Source organism: Penicillium robsamsonii, assembly GCF_028829455.1.
Source record: "Penicillium robsamsonii strain IBT 29466 chromosome Unknown utg000003l_segment0_segment0, whole genome shotgun sequence".
NCBI lineage: Eukaryota > Fungi > Ascomycota > Eurotiomycetes > Eurotiales > Aspergillaceae > Penicillium > Penicillium robsamsonii.
In genome coordinates, this window is record NW_026643221.1 from 1,478,399 (window position 1) to 1,501,473 (window position 23,075).

Here is a 23,075-nt window from a genome sequence, read left to right on the forward strand (position 1 = left end):
TTGGAAAAAGGTCGAGTCCAAGTCTTAAGAGTACTTAGTGGAAGACTTTAAGAGTGGAGTTGATTGGCATCTGGCCCACAGTTCTGCGGGTATACTGTGGCTATCCATTGTAAGCGAGATGAGATCTCCCAAGACTAAATCTAAGAATTTCTCGGAGAATTTAACATGTGCACTATTTCAATGCTCGGTGCATATGTAAGTCACACAATCGAGATCGAGATTTCTGGGCACGTGATTGGTAATTATACAGTAATTATACGGTAACTTCCAACACGTGTGTTGGACGCGTCGCGCGTCAACGTGAAGCTCCAACACCCCCAATGGGGTTATAATGGGTCTTTGGGCTCCAGGGCCCCAGACCGCACAATGAGAAATAGTGACCGATCGACGGTACCCAGGTACCCGTACCTTTTTTTCCTTTGAACGTAACAAACCAATTCATGAAAAAGAGCTTTTGCTTTTCCAGACCCAAGCCACTCTATAATTGGTTAAAAAAAAAAAAGGAAAAATGAGCTGAAGAATATTGGTGCAGACTATCAGCTGCACTTCTACACGCAGCCTGACTGTTCTGTTCTGTACGAGCCCTTGCAGCTATAGAGTGAACGGCTGGAGACAATGTCTCGAAGATGGAGCACCGATCTGCCATACGGAGTACTCCGTACATGGTACCTGATCCCACCAGCCCCCTCATTTATGAAGCCTATGTATAGAGTACTTACTCTGTACCGAGTACTCCGTACTGCTTACAGCCTACGTTATACCTTCCAGCCCTAGAGCAAAAAAGTAATGATTTGCCCAGGGTGTCCCTACCTCCCAAACTTCCCTCCAAAGCCCCAATTTATTTGTCGACAGTGCATGCATCAAGCAAGGCCTGTGTCCACCATACACTATAGGAAAGACTCGAGAAAATCTAAACATCATTTTGTAAAGAAAGACCTGAAGAAAAGTTCCTATAGCAAAGTTTTTAGTCGACAACGCATAAGATTTTCGCAGTGGGCCGTTGAAGTAAGTACTAGGTACCAAGTCCAGTAGGCAGTTCACCACAGGGAGCACAGGTACCAAGTACCCCCCACTCCCGCACGCCTCACCCTACGCCCAATCCTCCCCCATCTTCCTCTTCGTCTTTCTCTCTACCAACACTTACTACCCATTATCGCGAGATATTTGCTCGCACCCGTCTCCGTTTGAGGAGACTTTCTTTTTCTTTTGTGTTTTTTTTTTCGGGTAATGACGAAATCCTTCATTCCCTACTACTCGGACGGGATGGAGCCGCAGATGTGATCTGGTGATCCCCGATTTCAAGTTGCCGCATTCCTTAGGAAGCACATCACGCACACCGAGACCTCGGTTTTTTTTTATTCTTTCACGTTCCTCTGCTCTCGTTGCATTTTCCTTTATCTTGCCCCTTCACGATTCACGATATTGACGCGACGCTGCGCGCTTCGACTCGAAGTCGCGCCGTACTCACCTACTCTCAACCTCGACACGTCCTCTTCCCAGAAGTCGCATTGACCAACATTCTGCGGCTCGTAAGACCGTAAGATCGGCAGAATGGCTCAACGTCAACTTTCGCGTACTCTGCCGAAGAACTTTACCTTCTCCCTCGACGACAATGAACCCAAGACTCCCGAGCGCCCTAGCACCACTATGAGTGTGCCTCCTCCACCTCGCCATTCAATCTCCAGCTGCCGTCTGCCCAGAGTTCGGGCTCGCGCCGGTACCAATGTCTGTGCTCGCATGGACATGGATATGTTTCAATTCCACGGCTCCGATGTTCCCCTACCTTCAATTGAAGTGCCCCCCCAACCGACCACCGACCTCGAGGCGCCTTTATTTCGTGATTTCGCCAAAGATGAGGGATATCTTGCGCCTCCTCGCACGCGAAGGGATTTTAAGACGCCGCCTGCGCAGATCCGTGGCACGCCTTTCGACTCCTGCGACAAGGAAAGTACGTGGCCATCGTGGGACCAGACACCTGGCCCAAATGACATCAAGCGCCCAGACTCGGCCTGCTCGACTTTGTCCAATTCTTCAGTTGAATCCATTGAAACGTTCGCGTCACGACCATCTGTAGGAAGTTTCACTAGTGTCGAGAGCGATTTGTTTGACTCATACTTCCCTTTGGAGATGTCCAAAGAACCTGAGGTTGAGTCGCCTTCGCGACCTCAGAAACAGTCGGTGAATGTCAAAGCGTCCAAGAAGTCCTGGACTCGCGAGATGGATACCCACTTATGGAACACCTATCAAATTTACCTTCAGGACCCTACTATGACTCCGTTCAAGATGACCCCTGGTAGTATTCCTCCTCTGGGAGTCACCTCGCGTGTTGCGCGACGCGCCAAGAAGACATGGGGGCAAAAGAGCAGTCGCATCGTTGAATCTGTTTCGATGAAGTCTGTTGACTCTATTGGATTTTCTACACCAAAGGCTGCGGACGAGCAGTTGCAACCAGGCTGGCCCAAGTCTGACTCCAAGACTCGACGACGCCTCAAGATGCTATGTCGTCGCAAATTCTCCATCTCTCCTCATTATCAGCGCATAATGCAGTCTCGCACTCCCGAGCCTGTCACGGAGATGTTTGGCCCTCCTACGGATACCCGCGTTAAAGACTTTGCTGATAACTCGGCCTACACTACTCGTGACCTCGGAATTTCTCTTGTCGCCTCCGAGCCGACTCCACTTTCTCAGGTTACACAAGACTTGCCCTTGACTACGGACTGGTTTAACAACCCTGTACCTACTCATGTCGAGCCACCAGTGGCCAAGACTCCTAGCCAGCATCTCCGTACCGGATCTGCCCCTAACATACCTCGCCTGGGATCTCCGTTCGTGTACAGCACTTGGGGCCCCGGTGGATCAAACCGCCATGTCCATGATCCCAATGCCCGACGTGGGACCGTTCATGTTCCGGGTTATCGTGCCCGACGCAACACATACTTGGACCAGTCCTTGCCCGACACCGACGATGTATTTGCGAGCGTATCTAGGGAGCAGAAGAATCCCTCGGATCAAGAAGTTGAACGTCGCTTGGAGGATTATGTTCGTGATAACAAGTTCCAAGACATGGGCCATGGTCGGGTCCGCGTTCGCAATCGTGGAGCCACCACTAGCGCTGTCAATCCTAGAGACATGGACCAGCTTTTCTCACCGCCCTCGTCCCTCAACTCAGGCCCCATTGAGCCCGAGGAGACCACACCTATTCTGAAGCCGCCCATGAACCCATTATTGGACCTTGGCGAAAACATCAAACGCCTTGGCTCACCCTTCCGGATCGAAGGAGGATTCAAGCGTCGCGAGGCTCCGAAGCGGCTCACTAGACAAACACCTGCGCTGTCTGATCCGTTCTTGAGCGGTGGCCCTTCTCACACCAGACTTGATGACAGCACTTCTCCCATGCAGGTTTCTCCGGCTCAAGTACATGATAAAGCCCCGGATCCTTTGCCATACAATGCCTCGGAGGATGGCCTTTCTGATGCCGAGCGCATCCGCCGGCAAATCTTGAATATGCCCTTTACACGCAACTAGGTTGCGTTTTTTTGCTGTCGAATTTCCAAGTATCCGTTTCATCGTGGCGTCGATTTCTTTGCGAGATTTTATCCCCTTTGCATAATGATTTGAACGAGATACCGACAGGGCCCTGCTACGGCCCTTGCATTTCCAGCCTTTTTACGACAGCAACACCATCCACGACTGTAACGATACGTTTGAGACCTTTTTCACGCTCAACCCTCAAAATCGCAATACTGAACCCAACGACAAAAAAAAAAAAGTGATGGGTCTTTCCACTTTTCATTTGGTCGAAACTCACAGTACATTGGCCTCTGGCTGTTGGTTATCCACCTACGAACATTGAGCTCGTTGGTCTTGTAACAACAACCACCATATGTGTGGTTCTGTTTCGCACCCCTTTCTCGGTGAAACCAGCATTTTCTTGATGCAGTTTCATCATCCATTCGCTCATCTTATTTCCTTCTCTACCAACGGGGCTTTCACCTCCAACAAAATAACCCAAAACCACCAAAAAAGTTGAAAACAACCGAAACCCCATATTTGCTGTCAGCAACCAGCAATCATTCGCTATTTTTGCGACCCACGCTCCTTACATTTTTCTTTATTATCTTCTTTTCTCAGACCTTGTCCAGTTGTTCATCTCCTGAACCTCCTACATGGTACATACCTTACCCATCATGTCATCCTGGAGATACGACACGACTTGATAATGGTCGCCTTTCGAATTACCCGTCACACATGGAAACGACTCCCTGCCTTTATGTTGACTATCGTCAGCCAACATCGATGGCACTGCACCCCCCAAAAGCGAATGTGCAACGATACATATGCAAATACATAGACGAACTGAAACGAAACGAACGCGCATGAATATTGCAGTTGACCAACGACATCCCTGATACGCAAGCGAGGTGTTTGGTTTTCTTTTGCCAGCGGTCCCATTTTCTTCCTAATTCGCATTTCATGATCTCAATCTTGAAGCTGATTTCCCCGGTTAATTCTACTTCTCGATTGTTGATCCACGATTTACCCCATGCTTTCAATTCTCGATTTGATTCAGCTCGTGCTCCATGATTCCCCTTGTGGCGAGCCTTATTGGGTTTGCATTCGGATAATCGCGTGTTTTTTTCCTTCTCTCTGGTCATTTCCTTGCTTCTTCTGCGTCTCCTGGCGTATGGATGTCTGTCTTTTTTCTTTTTTCTTTCAGAGCCTGTTTTTCTGGATCTTTGTGATCTTACTCTGGAGCTTGTGAGAGTTTGGCCGTTTTATCTACTTTTTTTCCTGATCTATTTTTCTCCTGCGGGGGTTGATCTTTTAGAGCCAGCCATTGGCTTTGTTTGACCAAACTGATCCGCCAATTGAAGTATTATTTATCTTCCATTTTCATCTCTTTTTTTTTCCAGTTGTAGGTTACCGATTGTCGGGTAACTCGTACCTGTGTTCTTGAGCTGATCCTCTATTCTCGCACCTGTACTTTAATCACTCTCAAATGCACTTTGCAGGCACCATAGGCAGACGATACACCCCCTATATTCTTCGGTCTCGCTGCACACATGTCACGACTTGTACATGCTCTTCTATAGTAGCCTTGATCAGCCTTGGGTTCCATTCATACTAGCTAGCTAAGCTCTATTTTGTCTGTCCATATACCCTTAATTTGTTGTACTCGGTCACATTCAAGCAGATGATGGATTATTTGTGAAAGTCCCAACAATCCGAAGTGAGCAAGAGGAGCCTAGGATACTTAGGTAGTCAATGAACAGCTGGCCTTAATGTAATGACGACTCAATATTAGATATTATCTACAGATCGGACAAGTACATCAAAAAACAATAGTAAACCAGGAATAAGAACAGGCAACAGGTAAAATGAGATAGCAATGGGGGGTATAAGTTATAAAGATATCTGCAGTGAGGCAATTCAACACAACAAGAAACGAACCAAAAGAAAATCACTTCTCCAATTTCCTCTTCCGCTCAGCAAGTAGAGCCTCAATCTTCCGAATCTGAAGAGCAAGACCCTTCTTCTCAGCATTGGCAAGGAGCCACTCCTCCATCCCGCGACGGACATGCCGCATGGAATGCAAGACAGGCAGAATAGGCGCAGACGACAAAGCTGCATCAGCTCCGTTCTCACGCTCGATGCGCTGCCAGCGCTCGGCACCGGGGTTCAGCAAGAGATCGAAGACACCAGCCCAGAGTTCACGGTCCCAGTATCGTTTCAGAGACTCGCGGATGCGATAGGTGCGGGATGATGCGTTTTCGTCGTTGCCATTGATAGGGGTGGATTCGATGTATTTTCCGAATAACAGGACATGGATCACGCCGGCAATACCGTACAGATCGATATGGTGGGTCCAGGGGCGCATCTCGCGGATTTCGTTGCACTCGTGCGTACCGGTTTCCCAGTCGGCCATGAATTGCACGCCTGGCGAAAAGGCTTGCATGTCGATGCTGCGGCCGAAATCAATCAAGGCTAGGCCCTTTTGTCGCCAGCCGTAGGAGCCGCTTGTGGAATAGTGGATGCTTTCGCGGGGATCCAAGGCGGTTTCATCGGCGCCAAGGTCGAGTAGGGAGAGGGCCTTGGAGGGTGGTTCATTTGGATTGTGGTCGTCTAGGCGGACGAGGCAGTTGTCAGCTTTGATGTCGCCGTGGAGGACGCCGTTGGCGTGGAGTGCTTCGACGGTGCGGAATAGCTCGACAGAGAAGAACATTGCTAAGACCTCCTCAAGACCGCCTTCGGAAGTATGGTTGGGGTTGATGGTTTCATTGCGGACGATGTTGACGAGGTCAAGTATGGTGCCTTGTCCTCGATAGTCCTCCACCAGGAAGCTTTCACGTCGGTGGACATGCAATTCGTGTGCGCGAACAATGCTATCGGTGGCGCGAGAATAATCCGTAGATTCTCGTAGGCGGCTATATGCTGTGCGAATCATGTAAAACTCCCATGCACTTGATGGTCCATTTTCGACTTTGACTGCTTCGAAGGGGAATCGGGGAGTTTCATAAGCGTTTGACTTTCTCAGTTGGGAAGTTTTGCCGTTAGGGCTTGTGCCATCGTCGGAGTCGGAGTCGTAGGATTCAAGACTGTCGACACTCTCCGCGAGGTAGACAGGGGCATATGCGCCGGCTCCTAGCTCACGCCTGATAATGTAGCTTCGTTCCGCTCCTGGAAACTCGAGGATAGGTGTGTCAAATGCCTCATTTCCGCCACTCTTTGATCGCCTGGTGTTAGTTTTGACGAATTTTTGGATCACCGAAGCATAGTTGCTATCCTCAACATGACCGTGATAACCCGTGTACGTCGCAAGTGGCCTTTCCAAGGAATTGAGAATCGTGTTGCGAATGCCCTTGTCAGTCGGATTGCACTGCGCATCCTTGATTATTGCTTCCCGTCTCCGTAGCTTGGGCGCGAGGGCCTTGAAGGCAGTGGGACTGAACGGTACGTCAGCCGTAGACGCAAGAGTATGATCTCCGTGGTATGGCGTGTTTGTCCCCAGTGGACTGGAAAGCAAAAAGCTGCCGGCCGGTGATCGAGGCTTCGAAGGCGTTTTCGCGTTATAGATGCTGTTTCGAGCGGCCGTCAAAGAAGGAATGGATTCCGTTCGCTCCACGATAGGTGTCATAAAGGGAAGGCGGTTTTGGGCCATGATCGCAGGGTCACGGTAGGTCCCCCATGGAGGAGCATAGTCCTCGGGCATTTCTGGAATAAAACCTTTCCTCTCCGGTGTTCCTTGTGTAGGACTACCTTCCGTTCCATCACCCACGACAGAATGTGAGGTGAGTTCAGCATTTTCAATATCCGGAATATCACGATCAGGATTGAACTCTGTCCAATCGCTGCCATCGCCATCAACGCTCTCAGCTCGTGTGGTGTTTGCATAGTCGGTGTCATCGTAGGATTTGTGGAATGTTTGGGTCTCTTCGTCTCCAAAGTCGCTCGAGGCCGCTGAGAGGTGCCCCGTGCCTGTACTGTCTCCAGTACTAGCACAATCGTCATCTTCGTAATCGCTACCGCAGAAGCTATCTGCGTCACCTTCAGTCTCTGCCTTCAATGGCTGGTTGAAAATGCCATAGATTTCATCTGTCGCTGCACGAGTATGCATCGTCATTGTCGGTTCCCGAGTACTCTTTCGTCGGACCTTCTTATTATTGGACGGGGAGTCAAACTTCATTTTGACTGCACAAGTGTGAGTTTAGCCTGCCCAAAGGATGAAAGACTTTTACTACTAACCGGTTTGTGTTTGTGTTGTCTCCCCCTTGATCTTGGTGCGGCTCGCTTTGTTAGATTTGTCTCCATGGCCTTCCTCTTGATATTGGGATTGGGTATGATTAGCTGTGGTGAGATTTTGGCCTAGATGCTCCGGCAGTTCCTCTGACGAGTGGGATTTTCCTAGTAGGGACTCGGTACTGCCAGCGTTCCCAGCGATCTGCTGCAAGGGCTCTTTTTGTTGCCGCCAATTATTGCCCATCCAACCACGCTTGATGGCCCTGAGCTCCTCAAAACTCATCTCATATGCAGGGTTGGTGCGGTCGGGGTATACTGATTCCAGGTCGACAAATACACGCTCGCGTCGGCCGGTGCGCGGGTTAATCGCTTCCCTTACATGATGCTCGGGTACCTTTCTGGGTGACATTGGTTCTTTGGAAGGAAGATCTGGATTGGACTGAATACATAATAAAACACCATAGGTTCATGCCAGCAATTAGTCCTGTGATCGTAAATATGTGGAGGTCTGAAAAGGGAAAGGACAACCAGGAATGGAAACTCACCTCGTCCCTGAAGATAGCCATCTTTTGTGTTGGCGCTGCTTTTTTTCCGGCCTTCAATGTTTCTCCTGCCCACGGCTTTGCCTCCACTTCGTTCTCCTTCTTGCGGTCCCGAATCGACCCAATGCTTTCCCACCCCTTTGTTGACCCACCAGTTGCGGGGCCCGGCGCAGCAGAGTCAGCGTCTGAAAAGATAGCCATCTTGGGCTTTCCGGACTTGGTTTTCGCGGCACCGCCCATCTGAGGTGGGGGTCGTGAAGCCTGTGGGTCAGCAGAGGCATCTGATGGCGCGAACGGGTTCATCTTGGCGGCCAGCGCAGGACGGACAGCTGGCAAAGCAGGCGAGGAGGGCCCAGTATCTTGTGGACGCTGATCATATCGGAATTGAAATTCGCTGTACTTCCGTGCCAATCTCTCGACCGGTCGCGCCTCGCGGTCCATACCGAGCCTGTACACCTCGTCGGCCTGCGACCACCGCCCAGCACCCTCTAGCCACCCGGCAAATTCCTCATAGAAAAGAGCCAGACTTTCACCGATCTGATGACGAGCAAGGAATGCAAATGTTTCGCGTGGGGCATCGGAGAAGAGTCGAACATAATGAAGCCATAATCGTAGATATCGAGGGTCGTTTCTGTAGTGTGATGATGAAAGGAATGACTTCGTCGCTCGTTCCAATAAGGGAAGAAGACCGGATTCTGCGGTCGCTTGTGCGGAGGGGTAGGCGTTCAGTGTCCATTTGACATAACGGTCATAAACATCAAGCGGGTCGTCCGATTCTCCTATCGACTGCAATTCACTCTCGTATTCTTGGCGTATAGCATCATTGATGGTCCTGGTGCCATTTGGCGATGGCGACGGGATCTTGTCACCGTTGCTGCCGGCTGAAAATATCCGGGCGAGTTCTCTGGCTGATCGGCCACCGGGCAGTGATTGGACGTTTTCCTTTTGTGCTTCGATGATATCGAAATCGACCAATTCTTCGGGGGCTGCCATGTTAGCGACAGTTACAACGACAGATGAGATGAGACCACACAGATCTCAGGTTCTGTCGAAGACCAAAAGTTCAAAAAAAGAGCAAGTAATAACTTTAGCGGGGCTACAAGGAGATTCTTTGGTTATCGATAAACATCACATGACCGTTGCCCCGGGGACAGTCACGTGGTACTTCTTCCTTGGGTTCCTAGCCTTATACTCTACTGACAGCATCGGACGAACATTCAAGCTAATCTATTCTACAAGCTCAATTTGTTCTATAAATACAGCCTTCATCTGTATTTTGGTTATTTGGAGTCTTCAGAGTGTGTAGGGTCCTATCTTGATCCACGAAGCTTGGCAATATCAACTTCTTCGGGTCTTCGATCAGGGTTACCCACTTAGCTCAAGAGGCTCTACACCGTGATATTTTCAGTGCTATGTGTTGCCAAGAATCCGAGTCGCCAGCGTGCGAAGACTCTGGATCCAAGGTCAACCATAAACGGAATCTCAGCAATGGAACATCTGAGCTCTCGCCACCCAGACGATCCAAACGACAGAAATCCACTACAAATTTGAAAGAGCCCTCTTCTCCAGAAGCCTCAGAGTCGGAGGCCGAAGAACTTGCTCCTACAGTGAAAAAGGAGGCCGACGAGGCACCTCTGGTTGATACTGCCAAGGATAAGAAAAAGAAGGCTCCAGTTAAGGAGTCCAACGAAGACGTCAAACCTAAGAAGGCGAGAAAGTCTAAGAAGGACCAAGAGCTTGAGAGTATGCCTTTGGCACCGCGGACTAAGGGTCTGCGCATGTTTGTCGGCGCTCACGTCAGTGCTGCAAAAGGTCAGTGTTCTCACCATCTCATCGTCTCAATTCCATAATAACTCGATGCTCATCGAACAGGCGTTTTTAATTCTATACATAATAGCGAGAACATCGGGTGAGTTTGAAGGTCTTCCAATCAGATTTAGGATTGGAATCAATTCTAATCATGGTATTAGAGGGAATGCATTTGCCTTGTTCTTGAAGTCTCAGCGGAAATGGGAGAACCCAGCTCTCCAGGACGACCATCGCGATCGGTTCCGTAAACTTTGCGCGGAAAAGGGTTATGATGCGTCCAAGTGAATTTCCTCAATCTGATTGCACCCGTATGGATCACTAACACCTACTACCCAGACACGTTCTCCCCCACGGCTCATATCTTGTCAATCTTGCCCAGAACGACAAAGCCAAATCCAAGCAAGCATACACCTCCTTCCTGGATGATCTCCGCCGGTGCGAGGCACTTGGAATCACACTTTACAACTTCCAGTGAGTCGACCGTCTACAAACTGTCTCAGCGCACACTAACACACCAAAGCCCCGGAAGTGCCAATCAGACACCTTTGCCAGAAGCACTTGCCCGCCTGGCAGAGATGTTAACCCAAGCCATCACCGAAACAACGACCGTAGTTCCCGTCCTGGAGACAATGTGTGGCCACGGCAACACAATCGGCGGCGCACTGTCCGAATTCCGCGACTTGCTAGCTCTAATCCCGAAAGAGCACCACTCCCGTATTGGCATCTGCATTGACACCTGCCACAGCTTCGCAGCCGGCTACGATCTGACATCCCCAGCCGGATTCAAAGCCTTCCTCGACGAATTCGATGAGCTAATCGGAATCAAATTCCTCCGAGCTCTGCACCTCAATGACTCAAAGGCACCGCGTGGAAGCAAACGCGACCTGCACGCCAATATCGGCACGGGTTTCCTCGGCCTACGCGCGTTCCACAATGTCATGAACGAGCCGCGCTTTGAAGGGCTACCTATGGTCCTTGAGACGCCTATTGACCGTGTCCCGGTACAGAATGTAGCAAATGGAGATGATGTAGCTGGTGGCAGTGAGAGCGAGTCTGGAAAGAAAAAACAGCCAAAGAAGGGCCCCAAGAGACCTGCTGGTGCGGGTGCAGCTGCTGTTCCCGATCCGGGTGTGTGGGCGGGTGAGATCAAACTACTTGAGTCGCTGATTGGTATGGACCCCGAGGGCGAAGAGTTCCTGTCTCTTGAGGCTCGGCTTTCGGAGGAGGGCCGTGCGGAGCGTGAGAAACACCAGGATCAGTATGAGCGTAAGCTCGAGGCAGATGAGAAAAAAAAAAGCAAAGGGGCCAGGAAAGACCAAGGGGCAGAAGAGTCTTATGGACATGATGAAGAGTGGCACTGCGAAGGAGTAGTCTCCTTGAGCTCAGAGGAAAGGTTTGCTAACGTGATGCGAAATGATGCTTGCTTGGTTTCTATGTAGTTTCTACATTATTCGGACCAAATGAAGAACAAAATCATTACAATACTCGAGATGTCTCAAATTCAAATTAGCAAAGATGTGAAAGATGTAGCTGTTCTGAAGCTGTTGAAAGTAGGGAATTCAATTGATGGTATCAGTTAAGCCAAAGCCAAAATCCAAACAACCCCCTTCATACAAGCAGAAATATGAAATTGTGTTTTGGTCAATCCAGAGTTCGACTAATTCATATTTGTGAGAGTAGACATGTGATTCCAAGAGCCACAGGTTCTCTTCGAGTAGGTCGCAGACCCTCCAACATCGAAGAGACAAGGGATGTAAAAGATAACTACATGCATGTGCAATATAGGTAGATCAAGATAAGAGAGGAGTAGTTAAGAATGAGTGTGAAATGCTAGTGTTGAGTGAAATTTTGGTTCCGAATGGGCGACACAGACGAGCTCGATTGCACACCTGGCGACGCTTCATGATCAGGGTTATGTAGGTGGGGGAACCCTGCCTCGGCCATTGTAGTGATAGTCGCAGGTGCTGATCTAAGAGGAGAAGCGGGCCCATCATCTTCTAGAATGATAGAAGTCGAGATTGAGAGACCTCGCCTGGAACCGCTAGCGCGCACTCGGAATGAGCGCCGTTGGTCACCGGCTGATGATGATTGATGATCATCGTTGAGGTAGCCGCCCGGTGCAGGGCTAATTATGCTAGAGTCTTGATGGGCGACTCGGTGATAATCTCCCGGATCGCCACTGCTATGCTCACCTTCATCGGTGTCAGATGCAGGACTCGACTCGCGACTCGATGAATCATTCTCCGGTAGCTCGCTGCGCATTCCTGCAATCTTCATGTAGTTGTACGCTGCAATACTGCTGATAGTGACGATCAAACCAGTCACATTGACCGTTGTGAGCTTATCGTGGAAGATAATGCCTGCGGCACTGATTGTCACTACCTCCTTAAAGATACCGCAGATACTCAGAGTGACAACCGAGGAACGCTTGAGAAGCGCAAACTCAGAGGAAATCATGCAGAATGCAAGTACTCCAGGGAAGATCAGAAGGAACGAGCCAAATAGGTCCCCATGTTTGCTGGCGAGCGCGAGGTATCCTTTGTAAATCTCACGCGGACCCTCGATAGATAGCGCGATTGTGATAAGTGAAAGGAACATGATAGGGGTTAGGAGAAAGAGAGTTGAGAATGGATTTGAAGTAGCCGGATGGCGAAGCAAGAGAATTTGTGTCAGGCCCCATCGGAAGCCCGAAAAGAACGCAGACGCAATGACGAGTGCGAAGCCAAGTGCGTTGAAAGCCGTCTCTCCAGCTACCATCATCACGACACCTATTGTCATTGTGGCAATGATGATGATTAATTTCATCGAAGGTGTTTCGAGTCGGAAAAGGAAGGCGAATAATAGGACGAAGGCAAGTGCAGACGATTTGCACATGGTTAAGAAAGTAAGAGAAATGAACTTTAAGGACATATTTCCGAGACCAACGTCAAGCGAGGTTGCTGCACCACACGGAACAAGGCGAGTGAAATAGAATAATTTGGATACGAGGGGCTGCGGTTGCTCGGGGCCATCGATGGGAGATGTAGACGCAGAACCTGGCGGTTGTTTCGGACGGAGCGATGGAAATATCCAGAGTATTATAGCGGAGAGAGAGAATTGGACAGCCATGTGTAAACTCGTTGTGAAAAGAGGGAAAGGGAAGACGATATCGTTCTCGGAGAACATCCATTTGTTGTACTGCGAACATGACAATTATTAGTTCCTTCTTGACTCGCCAATGCCACGATAAAAAAAAGTCACTTACTATTGAAATGGACAGCGAGAAGAGATACCACAGCAAAATCAGCCCGCCATTGATTAGCAGGTTCTTGACAACGTTTCTGTCTGACAGAATCTCGCGAATAGAACCCTGACCCTTGACATCTGCGATTCGAGCGTCCAACCTGCGGCGCTGCTTTCGCCGTCGACGTCGCTGACGTTTTTGATGTGTTGTGAGTCCCGTTTCTTCGTCATATTGGTCATCATCCGAACTCATCGGGTCCAGCTCCAGAGTCTCTGTAGTGGATATGTTATCGGACGCATCGGTGTCTTCTGCGGTCAAAGGTTCTTGTTCTTCGCGTTTGTGATTTGCTCCATCTCCATGCGACCAGAGTGCGTCATCTCTGCGCTCCAAAACCGGTTGTGAGGATCGCCCTGTCCCGGCAAGCATGGAGCTTCGCCGACGGTGGTGGGCGCCGGCCGAGAGCCCCATTATAATAACTGGGACAGTTACGAGGAAATGAAAAGATCGGAACCGAGATGTATCTCCATTAACGTGGACGGAATAAGAGTGTCACACGAGCACGAGGGCAAAAAGCCTCGGGAGTTGACAGGGGAATATGCTGACAAAGAAACAGGGTAGGGATATTTGGAAATCCAAAGTGAAGGCTCACAGAATAAAACAAGAAAACAAGAAATGAAACAAAAAGGAACGAAAATGGGGGAGAAATGTATCCAGAGGAATGGCAAAACTTGGAATTGAAGGGCGGTGATGTTCATTTCAGGACTCTCCTTTCCCTCTCCTTTCTCAATAACTCCTCTCATTGGTTACACATTTTATATCCCCACTCTCCGGTCGATCCGGGGTCAACGGGAAAAAACAATGAGATTTCGATATTTCGTCCTTCCGATATTGAAGGGTTTGAATGGTTTGAATGGTTTGAATGGTTTGAGAGGGCTGGGAGATGTTCTTGGTTGTAGGTCCTCATTGGTGGACTGAAACCTCCGGCCTCAACTTCGAGCTGTGAACGAAAGCCAACCTCCTTGATCATTCCACTTACCTCGGTGGCCTTAGATTGAACACGGCTTGTTGACAAAAGAGGCCAGATTTTCACTCTCAATATGAGTTTATTTGAAAAATGACAATGTGTGTCTAGTCGAGCTCATCATCTCTATCTCCCTGAAGAAGCCCTAAACCCACCTGGCATAGCCATGACCTCAGATCCATTAACATCATCATGTCGTGGTGTCTCCCTCTAGCTCCGGATATAATATATGTCGGAGGATGCGGATGATATGTGACAATGGGGGCATTGCATCTACCTCTCTGCTTTCATTTTCCGCCCTTCTCCTTCATCTCTTCCATCCTCTTTGGGTTGATGCTGCAAAAAAGCCTTTGATCTTCATCAAAAACCTTACTGGTATTCTGAACTTGCACCGGATTCCTTTAGATAGTTCGCTCGCGTTGTCATCATGGCTGAACCTGCGTACAATGCCATTGAGGACTACGGCTTGATCGGGGACATGCACACCTGTGCCCTGATCAGCAAGGCCGGTAGTTTGGATTACATGTGCTGGCCAGTCTTTGACTCTCCTACCGTTTTCTGTCGCCTGCTTGACGACAAGAAAGGAGGGTTCTTCTCCGTGAAGCCCTACAAGACGGTGGTAGATGCCCACAGCAAGCAGCGGTATCTTCCATACTCGAACCTGCTTGAAACAAGGTGGACCAATGAGGATGGCGTCGCAACATTGCTGGACTACTTTCCCGTCACACCCAAAAAGGGTGCGCAGGCATCCCGGTTGTTGTCAGGATACTGTCCTTGTAATGAACCGGGCACCAATCGCTTCAAGTCGGGACTGCAGCACTCGGGCCTGGTCAGAAAGCTAGAGTGTAGCCGTGGCTCGATGGAATTGCAAGTGCAACTGTTCCCGGCTTTTAATTATGCGCGAGACTCACACAACACTCGTGCAAAGCTGGATGACGACATGTCTACGCACCGGCTGCAGACCGTCCACTTCGAGAGTGAGACAGAGCGGCTGCAACTCGAGATCTTTGCGGATTCACGGGAATCAGATAAGCTTGGTTTCCCCTCGGCATCCTTCAAACTGGAAGAACGAGATGGCCTCCGTGGCCGCGGATTGGTGGCCTGGATCCGTCTGTCGGAGGGTCAGACCATTCATCTGGTGTTGCACAGTCCCGAGAAGGCTGTCCCCAGCTCGGCCACCATGGCTGCCTACCTCTTGAAAATGGAGGAGGAAACATCCGACTATTGGACCGATTGGACACGCAAGTGTGCCTTCCGTGGCCATTACCGGGAGACAGTCGAGCGCAGTCTCCTCATTCTGAAGCTGTTGACCTACAAACCGACGGGTGCAATCGTCGCGGCACCCACCTTCTCGCTCCCCGAAAATGTGGGAGGCGCCAGGAACTGGGATTATCGATACTCCTGGGTGCGTGACACAGCCTTCACGCTGTATGTCTTTCTCAAAATGGGCTACAGCCAAGAAGCGGAAGCGTATGTCAACTTCATATTCGAGCGGGTCTTCCCCCATGCTTTCCAGGACCTTGATCCCAACAGCAAGAAACCCTTCTTGCCGCTAATGTTCACTATTCGGGGCGAGTACGACATCCCCGAGGTGGAACTAGACCACCTCGATGGGTACAAAGGTAGTAAGCCTGTTCGCATCGGCAATGCTGCCGTCTTCCACACGCAGCTGGACATCTACGGCGAATTGTTGGACAGTATCTACCTGTACAACAAGCATGGAAACCCCATCACCTATGACCAATGGAACTCTATCCGGCGCATGATCAATTACGTCGTCGGTGTTCGAAACCAGAAGGATATGTCCATTTGGGAATCGCGTGGCCAGATCCAAAACTTTATCTATTCAAAGATCATGATGTGGGTGGCCCTGGATCGCGGAATTCGCCTTGCGGAGAAGCGTGCTAGCCTACCATGCCCGGATCGGTTTGAATGGATCAGGGTCCGTGACGAGATGTACGACGAAATCATGACCAAGGGGTACAACGAAGAGCGTGGCCATTTCTGCCAGAGTTATGAGAGTCGCGAGGTCCTGGATGCATCCATCTTGATTGCACCCTTGGTATTTTTCGTTGCGCCCAATGATCCGCGATTCATCAGCACACTGAAAAGGATTTTGCAAAGTCCCGAGAAGGAGGGCCTGTCCAGCGCTAAGATGGTGTTCCGATATGACCACGAGAAAGCCAACGATGGTAGGTACCATTTGTGTTTTCTAGTACCTTGAGTTATTGAAACTCTAGAACAAGTGCTGATACTCACGTTGTACAGGTATGACAGGAGGCGAGGGTGCTTTCATCATGGTAACCTTCTGGCTTGTCGAAGCTATGGCTCGTGTAAGTTTTATGAAACTACCCAAAAAAGGAAACATTGAACTATGCTGACATGGGCTGAAATTGGAAATGCAGGCTGCCAAATACGATGTGCCTATTCCAAATCTCTGGAAACTCGCGCTTTCGCACTTTGATAACATCCTGTCCTACGCGAATCATCTGGGCATGTTTTCTGAAGAAGTGGCCATTTCAGGTGAGCAGATGGGCAACTCTCCACAGGCATTCAGCCACCTGGCCTGTATCAGCGCTGCAATTAATCTGGGAAGAGTTGGACGAGTCGGTGACTAGAGTCATCTCTCGCTCAAGTCGGTAGCAGCTATAGACTGACTATGATACTGTTGTCTTTAAAAAAATTGATTGATGCAATTCTATACTTTCTGCTTACAGTTAGAAAACAAAATACAACTTTGTTCCTTTTCGTTATTTAAGTCGCAATTCACTCTAATATGTACTTTTGAAGAAATTGGCTGTAACATAAACCAACCGCTCAACTCCGAACAGTATTGGTGTTTTGAATTGGGAGATATCTGTGTAGCTGTGGCAAATACAGCTAGATAATACACCTTATATAGCTTATATAGCCAAAATATTCTATAGTTATACCCTTGTCCTGGTGTGCAGAATGCTTACATAACGGTCCAGATGATCATCCGGGAGCTCCAGGGTGGCAACGGCTACCCCAGATTCCCTTTATATCATCTTTGATTGTTTTTGTTCAAAAACAAAAATATCTGAACAAAAGAACCTCCAGGGTGTGCTTCTCTTCAGCTTCTAGCTGGAGATGTCTTCGCCACTGACCTATTGTGCTTTATTACCCCCGCGTTCGTACAGGAATCCCCACTCTAATGGCAGGCGCCAGCTTGCATTGGGCTGATAAGCCTAACGCCGATCTCGCCTTGTCATCGGATGAAGAGGACTTTATTTCCAGCCCAAGCACTGCTTCAAGGGAGCTTGAGGACGTTGCCAAGCAAAATCTAACCCTAGCTTTAGGGAAATTGCGCTTGGAGCAAGAGGACTTGAATCGATCCTCCACACAGGACGCGACTCCAACAACTCCCCGCACAGAAGGTCCAAATCAAACCCCCCCCGAACTGGAAATGGCCACCCCTCTGCAGCTGTTGGATTTACCTTTGGACATTTTGAAGGAGATCATTAAAGAGGTAACACAGGTCTTCCCCACAGATCATGAATAGATAGCTTACGGTTTTGGTGTACAATAGGTGACCCATACGACTGACCTAACCTCGCTCGCTCTTACATGCTCTGCTCTTCATTCCCTAGCTATCCCGCATATGTACTCCCGTTTCGACATCGTCTGGCCCGAGTCGCTAAACCCATCAACGGATGACTATTCGGGGGTGGATGCTCTATCTTATGGTCTTTCAACATTGGTCATGGGCGAGGATGTATTCAATCGGATGCCGTTATTTCCATCTGGCCAAGCCAAAAATAGCTGTGCGAAGTGTGGTTGCAATAACCTTCATCATCAGCCGGACTCGGACCCTGGCGACAACGGAGTACGCATCTGGTCACGACGAGGCAATCATTATGCCCAATATACCCGCACATTCTCTATTGGAAATGGCCCGCTCAGCTGGGTACAAGAATACTCGGTGACCAAAGAGGTGGGTAAGATGCTAGGGACGCTGGTCGCCTTAGCAGTTGCACGGATGGTGAACCTCGAGGCCTTTGTTTGGGACATGCCGACTGGAGTGGTCCGTGAAATTTGGCTGGCGCTTGCATCATTGGCAGATCGGCCAGGGCACGATTGTCGCCTGGAGCGCATCTGGGTGCGCTGGCATGACAATTCGGAGAATGCTTTACGCAGTTCCTCGGCAGCGGCAACGAGGCTCTTCCAGAAATACAAACATGTGGAACATCCTTCCTTGTCCGTACTGCCTCCACTCAAGAGTGTGGCTGTTCTTGACATAGATGAACCCGCTTATGTGGAGGAGCTGGCAATTCTCATTGAGCGGTCACGTCGCTGTCTGTCTGAACTCCGAATTGGTATTGCCGAAAAGGCCCACATGAGTACATGGCTGCTTTGTGGGAAGGACTCTGATGGCTCATCGAGTTGGCCAAGAGCTGATGGTGTACTTGGCATCTTAGCACAGCGGAATCTTGACAAAAAGCAGGACAATACTATAATCGCCTCCCTTGAAGAGAAGTCGATGCCATCTGACGGTTCGATGAACAAACCACCAAACACTACGGGAAATGCAGCTCCATTCACTCCAAATGGGGAACAGCAGCCTGCCAGCACAACCAAGGACAAAAGGTCCACACCAAGCTCTGGTTTGCCGAACCGGAGCACCCACTCACCGCTACCTTCCTACAAACCTGACTGTGACATGCTTTATCTCAAAATCCTCGAGCTGGAGCGCGTACCCCTTTCTGTGCCAACACTACTGCCGGTTGTTGACTGGACTGGATTGACTACTCTTACCATTATGCGATGCGAGGATCATGAAAAGCTTTGGAGGGCCCTTCGTCGGAAGTATACCCCTCCTGCGATGCCAGCAAAACGTCCACAAGATCCAGATGATCAAGTAAGCGCCAGCTCAGTTGAATACTCACTAAATCTGAAACATATCCGCACGGACAGTGTTTCGCCTTATCTTATACTGTTTATCAAGGATGCGCTGGCTCCGAATACCCTGGAAAGTGTTTATTTGCATGAAGCCCCAGGTCACGAATCTGCTGTGCAGATCGATGCTATCTACAGGCACATTCTGCGAAAGCACAGGCAGAGTCTGCGAAAGGTATTGATTGACGCCACTGACCGTATAATTGGTCCCGGGTATTCAAGCACACGATGGCACAAGTGGATGTTCAACCACGACATGGTATCATTTGTCACGAGTGGAAAGATGCCGCAGTTGAAAGAGCTGGGAATGGCGATGCATTATCGTGATTGGGTAAGAGAATGATGTCTAGCATGAAATATTTCGACCAGACCTCGGGGGCTTGTGCTAATGATGACTCCGCAGCATTTCTTCCTCCAGAGATTGCCGAATATGCCCCAGCTTCGTGCATTGTATCTGCCACAAATCCACCATACCGTCCACCGTGACTTGAAAGAGCTTGCGCTGCAAGTTTTGGACATCGTCAGCATACGTCCAGACCTGAAGATCGCCTACATTGGTCTCCACGTCAAATGCTACCAAATTCTTGAAGCAAGAAATGACGATAATCCATTAGATTTCGATGATAACCCCGCGATTGATAATTCCCCGGCGCATAGCGAAGACGAGGATGAAGGATGGGCCAACACCAACCACGAATCTGGAGAAGACAGCGATGATTCCGACGATGCCTCAGGAGCAGCTGACACAGACCTCCTTTCCAGTGGCCCGGACGACTACGATACCGAACCCGACGAAGAACCGGGTGCTTCGCGGATTCGGTACCGGCTACAAGAGATTTTATTTTACGACGAAAAAGTTTCCATTTTCAAGGCACGCCACGGTGTTTTGTGATCTTATGGCTTGCATTCTATATGCGCAGGGGTCGTCTGGGCCATTTACGGCGTTTACGGGGGAGAGTACACGAGATACCATGGCTGTGTTAGCTTAGCACTAAGGTTATTTGCTGTCCTTGGAATAATGACAAGTCGTTTTCAGTCAAGGTTGGTTTATTTCATTTGAAAGTAATTGATGGGAATATCACATCTAGCATATAATGGGGATATTATATGTCAACATCTAGCTCTAGCTGCACAATGGTCAAGTGACTGTATATCATTTGGACCAACAACCCGCCTATCTCTGAAGACCATTCCCCATCAAGTGTATCATGATGTAGTTCTTGCCACAGTCATCAGCTCCCCATCCAGTGAGAATGCAATGCAGTACAGTGGTTTGGAAACACCCATCTATCTTTTCTCCCATAGAGTCGTGCCCCATGCCACTGCCGAGACAGCCAACAATCTAGAAATTAATGGCTTGTGATCCGGGGAAAACAGAAAACAAGTGATAGGCCTAGAGAGCTCGAGAGACGTTCTGAGGTACCCTGTCTCTGTATCCCACATGCTAACTCGATCTTCCCAACATGTTGCAAACGACTGGCCATCTGGGGGGAAGTTCATCTCTGGTAGGTAACAGTGGCCTATGGCGCGCAATAACACACCCCAGTGACTTTCAAAGACCGTTAATCATGATATATGATGGGGAAGCTCATGTTCAAACATCTTTCGTACTTTACAATATAGTGGAGCAAAAGTCAATGCAGAGTCATACACCTGAAGGGGAACTGAGGCTGCGATCATCATGTTTTTGAAGAGGAATCTTTTGGCACCAGACCAAAAATCGGAGAATGTAAGATCTGTGTTGGTCTGGATTATTATAAGTTATCTCTTTATGACCATTCTTGACACCAAAGGGGGTCACACTAACCTCAAAAATGGACTGTAAGAGGCCTATCAGACTCACAGTGTATGTGGTATAGTCCCCAGTAAGCTCATGGTCTCTATCCAGTGAAGAAAGGGTTCCTCAAGGAAAGTGTAGATTGCTTTGCTCCAAAGGTGTTTTCACTTTGTCAATGATCGACCGCGGAAGAAACGCCGCAAATTTATCGCCAGGGCCTGGTTAGTTTGGAAATGACCCCGTTTAGGTGATATGCCCAATAGCCACAAGCAGTATAAGAATGCAAGCGGGTTAACATGATACGTGGGACTTTGGTCCTATTGGCTTTTATCGCCATAAAGTTGGCGTTCTCATAATAATTGATTAGGGCACTCATGGTATATTTTATACATACTATGTACCTATGTTCCAATTTATACAAAACAAGTCCCCAAACGGCTATAGATCAGTCACCCCTCTCGCTCTTCATTTCGATAACAACAGTCTTCATAATATTTGACCCAGGCTCCAGCATAATCTTCTGACTGCTATGCCTATCAGTATGCGATGGCACCACCCTCAAGCCCGAACCATCAACAGGCCCACTCTTATCGCCGTCCTCATTCGTCCACATCTCAAAAGCCCTATCATCCCCCGGCCGCAACGTCTGCGATACCGCCGCATCATAGTCGTGTGGAGTCCAAGACGCGTCGTGGCACGGAGCTTGTCCGCAAGAGCGGGCATAAGATGAGCCCTTGAAGGTATTGTTGAACAAGGGACGTAGGGAGGGGGCAGATGCGGAGATGATGGCGACGTTGACTTCGACCTGCGACCAGATGAGGATTTGGATCGCATCGTAGGAGACGTCTTTTGTTATTGTGTATTTGTATAGTGCGCTTAGGCGGATGATGGAGGCGACAGAAGCGAATGTCCCGGTCAGTAAAATGGCGATGAGTGCGTCTGTTGCTAGAATTTGTGATTAGCCTATAACTTTTTATTGTGGGGAGTGCACATAGGCTGAGAGGGAATTGCTGACATTTTCGCCTGTTGCGAAGGTTAAGTTTCATGAGTAGTGGTAGCGGCATGATCAATATTACTACATCTGTGAGGATATTGATCCCGGCTGTGGAGAAATAAGCCTTGGGGAGATTGTTACAGCCTTCGGGGAAGCTTGGATCCCATGCGCGCCAGGGTTTCGTGTGGCATTCGAAGGCCTTGACGGGGTCATATCAGAACATGAATTGATAGGGGGATATGTCAGAGTAGCACACTCACATTGACAAAAATGCAAGTGATAGTGTAGACGAAGACAAAGAGTCCGACCCCAATGGTGGCTATTCGAAATTGCTTGAGAGCGAAAATACGATAGTACTGTGCCAAGATACTGAACTTGACCATACCCACTGAGAGGGGATAGACAAGCTGGTAAACATACCAGTGCTTGAGTGTTGGTATGAGAACTTCCTCCAAGGGTAAATCGCTGAGGTGACGACTGAGGTATGATGCCTGTTAGCGAGGCCATTGAGGGGGAGATATGATAGACCAGCAAAAAGACTAACCCTGTGCCCAGACTGACATGGAAGCCATTCATTATGCCCATGCTAATTGTTACGATCAACCCTGCCACTATTAGGTAGTCGTCCAGTCCAACCTTATGCACGAGAAACACCCGGCAGTAGACTCTCAGCAGGACGCTTATACATGAGAGCAATAGTAGCAAGGTCATGACCGCAAGAAAGGCAGGCTGTAACGAGCCATTGCTTGCTGTTATCCCGGCCATGATGGACCAGATAGAGGTAGAATCGAACTTGAGTTCGTGAGAGCGTTGGTAGCTATACGTGCATATGTGCGAGAGGCTGGGTCATTTATCTTATATCACCTTAGCGAGGTAATAATCCATGCGCGTTACTCCACATACTTTTAAAAGCCGGCTAGAAGCCCCTTGAATACGGAGCATATGCTATTATTACTTAAACCATTGTATAGAATATCTGGCCAAATTTCAAGCAATGAATCAAGTTCAATTGTTTTCCCAAAATTCCCACTCCAAATGAACAAGGCAACGAATCA

At 49.1% G+C, this 23,075-nt stretch overlaps 7 protein-coding genes across 7 annotated transcripts; 4 read left to right on the plus strand and 3 right to left on the minus strand.

The window, feature by feature from the left end:
* Positions 1 to 1,551: 1,551 nt before the first annotated feature.
* On the plus strand, positions 1,552 to 3,525 carry N7447_005298 (uncharacterized protein; the record flags this gene model as incomplete). The annotated part of the gene is made up of 1 exon (XM_057229560.1): positions 1,552 to 3,525. The coding sequence occupies one exon, from the start codon at positions 1,552 to 1,554 to the stop codon at positions 3,523 to 3,525; it is 1,974 nt and encodes a 657-aa protein (XP_057084650.1).
* A 1,936-nt stretch (positions 3,526 to 5,461) lies between these two features.
* Positions 5,462 to 9,272, minus strand: N7447_005299 (putative checkpoint protein kinase (SldA); the record flags this gene model as incomplete). Its single annotated transcript, XM_057229561.1, has 3 exons — positions 5,462 to 7,689; positions 7,744 to 8,176; positions 8,283 to 9,272. 3 exons carry the CDS (start codon positions 9,270 to 9,272, stop codon positions 5,462 to 5,464), a joined length of 3,651 nt encoding a protein of 1,216 aa, XP_057084651.1.
* Positions 9,273 to 9,691: 419 nt separating this feature from the next.
* Positions 9,692 to 11,527, plus strand: N7447_005300 (DNA-(apurinic or apyrimidinic site) lyase APN1; the record flags this gene model as incomplete). Its single annotated transcript, XM_057229562.1, has 5 exons — positions 9,692 to 10,091; positions 10,152 to 10,188; positions 10,250 to 10,369; positions 10,425 to 10,559; positions 10,609 to 11,527. The coding sequence occupies 5 exons, from the start codon at positions 9,692 to 9,694 to the stop codon at positions 11,525 to 11,527; spliced, it is 1,611 nt and encodes a 536-aa protein (XP_057084652.1).
* A 391-nt stretch (positions 11,528 to 11,918) lies between these two features.
* On the minus strand, positions 11,919 to 13,779 carry N7447_005301 (putative nucleotide-sugar transporter; the record flags this gene model as incomplete). The annotated part of the gene is made up of 2 exons (XM_057229563.1): positions 11,919 to 13,265; positions 13,333 to 13,779. 2 exons carry the CDS (start codon positions 13,777 to 13,779, stop codon positions 11,919 to 11,921), a joined length of 1,794 nt encoding a protein of 597 aa, XP_057084653.1.
* A 980-nt stretch (positions 13,780 to 14,759) lies between these two features.
* On the plus strand, positions 14,760 to 16,950 carry N7447_005302 (glycoside hydrolase family 15 protein; the record flags this gene model as incomplete). Its single annotated transcript, XM_057229564.1, has 3 exons — positions 14,760 to 16,524; positions 16,601 to 16,665; positions 16,738 to 16,950. 3 exons carry the CDS (start codon positions 14,760 to 14,762, stop codon positions 16,948 to 16,950), a joined length of 2,043 nt encoding a protein of 680 aa, XP_057084654.1.
* A 557-nt stretch (positions 16,951 to 17,507) lies between these two features.
* N7447_005303 (uncharacterized protein) lies at positions 17,508 to 20,141 on the plus strand (the record flags this gene model as incomplete). Its single annotated transcript, XM_057229565.1, has 3 exons — positions 17,508 to 17,822; positions 17,883 to 19,580; positions 19,653 to 20,141. 3 exons carry the CDS (start codon positions 17,508 to 17,510, stop codon positions 20,139 to 20,141), a joined length of 2,502 nt encoding a protein of 833 aa, XP_057084655.1.
* Positions 20,142 to 21,471: 1,330 nt separating this feature from the next.
* On the minus strand, positions 21,472 to 22,596 carry N7447_005304 (uncharacterized protein; the record flags this gene model as incomplete). Its single annotated transcript, XM_057229566.1, has 4 exons — positions 21,472 to 21,971; positions 22,042 to 22,219; positions 22,281 to 22,497; positions 22,565 to 22,596. The coding sequence occupies 4 exons, from the start codon at positions 22,594 to 22,596 to the stop codon at positions 21,472 to 21,474; spliced, it is 927 nt and encodes a 308-aa protein (XP_057084656.1).
* Between the last annotated feature and the right edge of the window lie 479 nt (positions 22,597 to 23,075).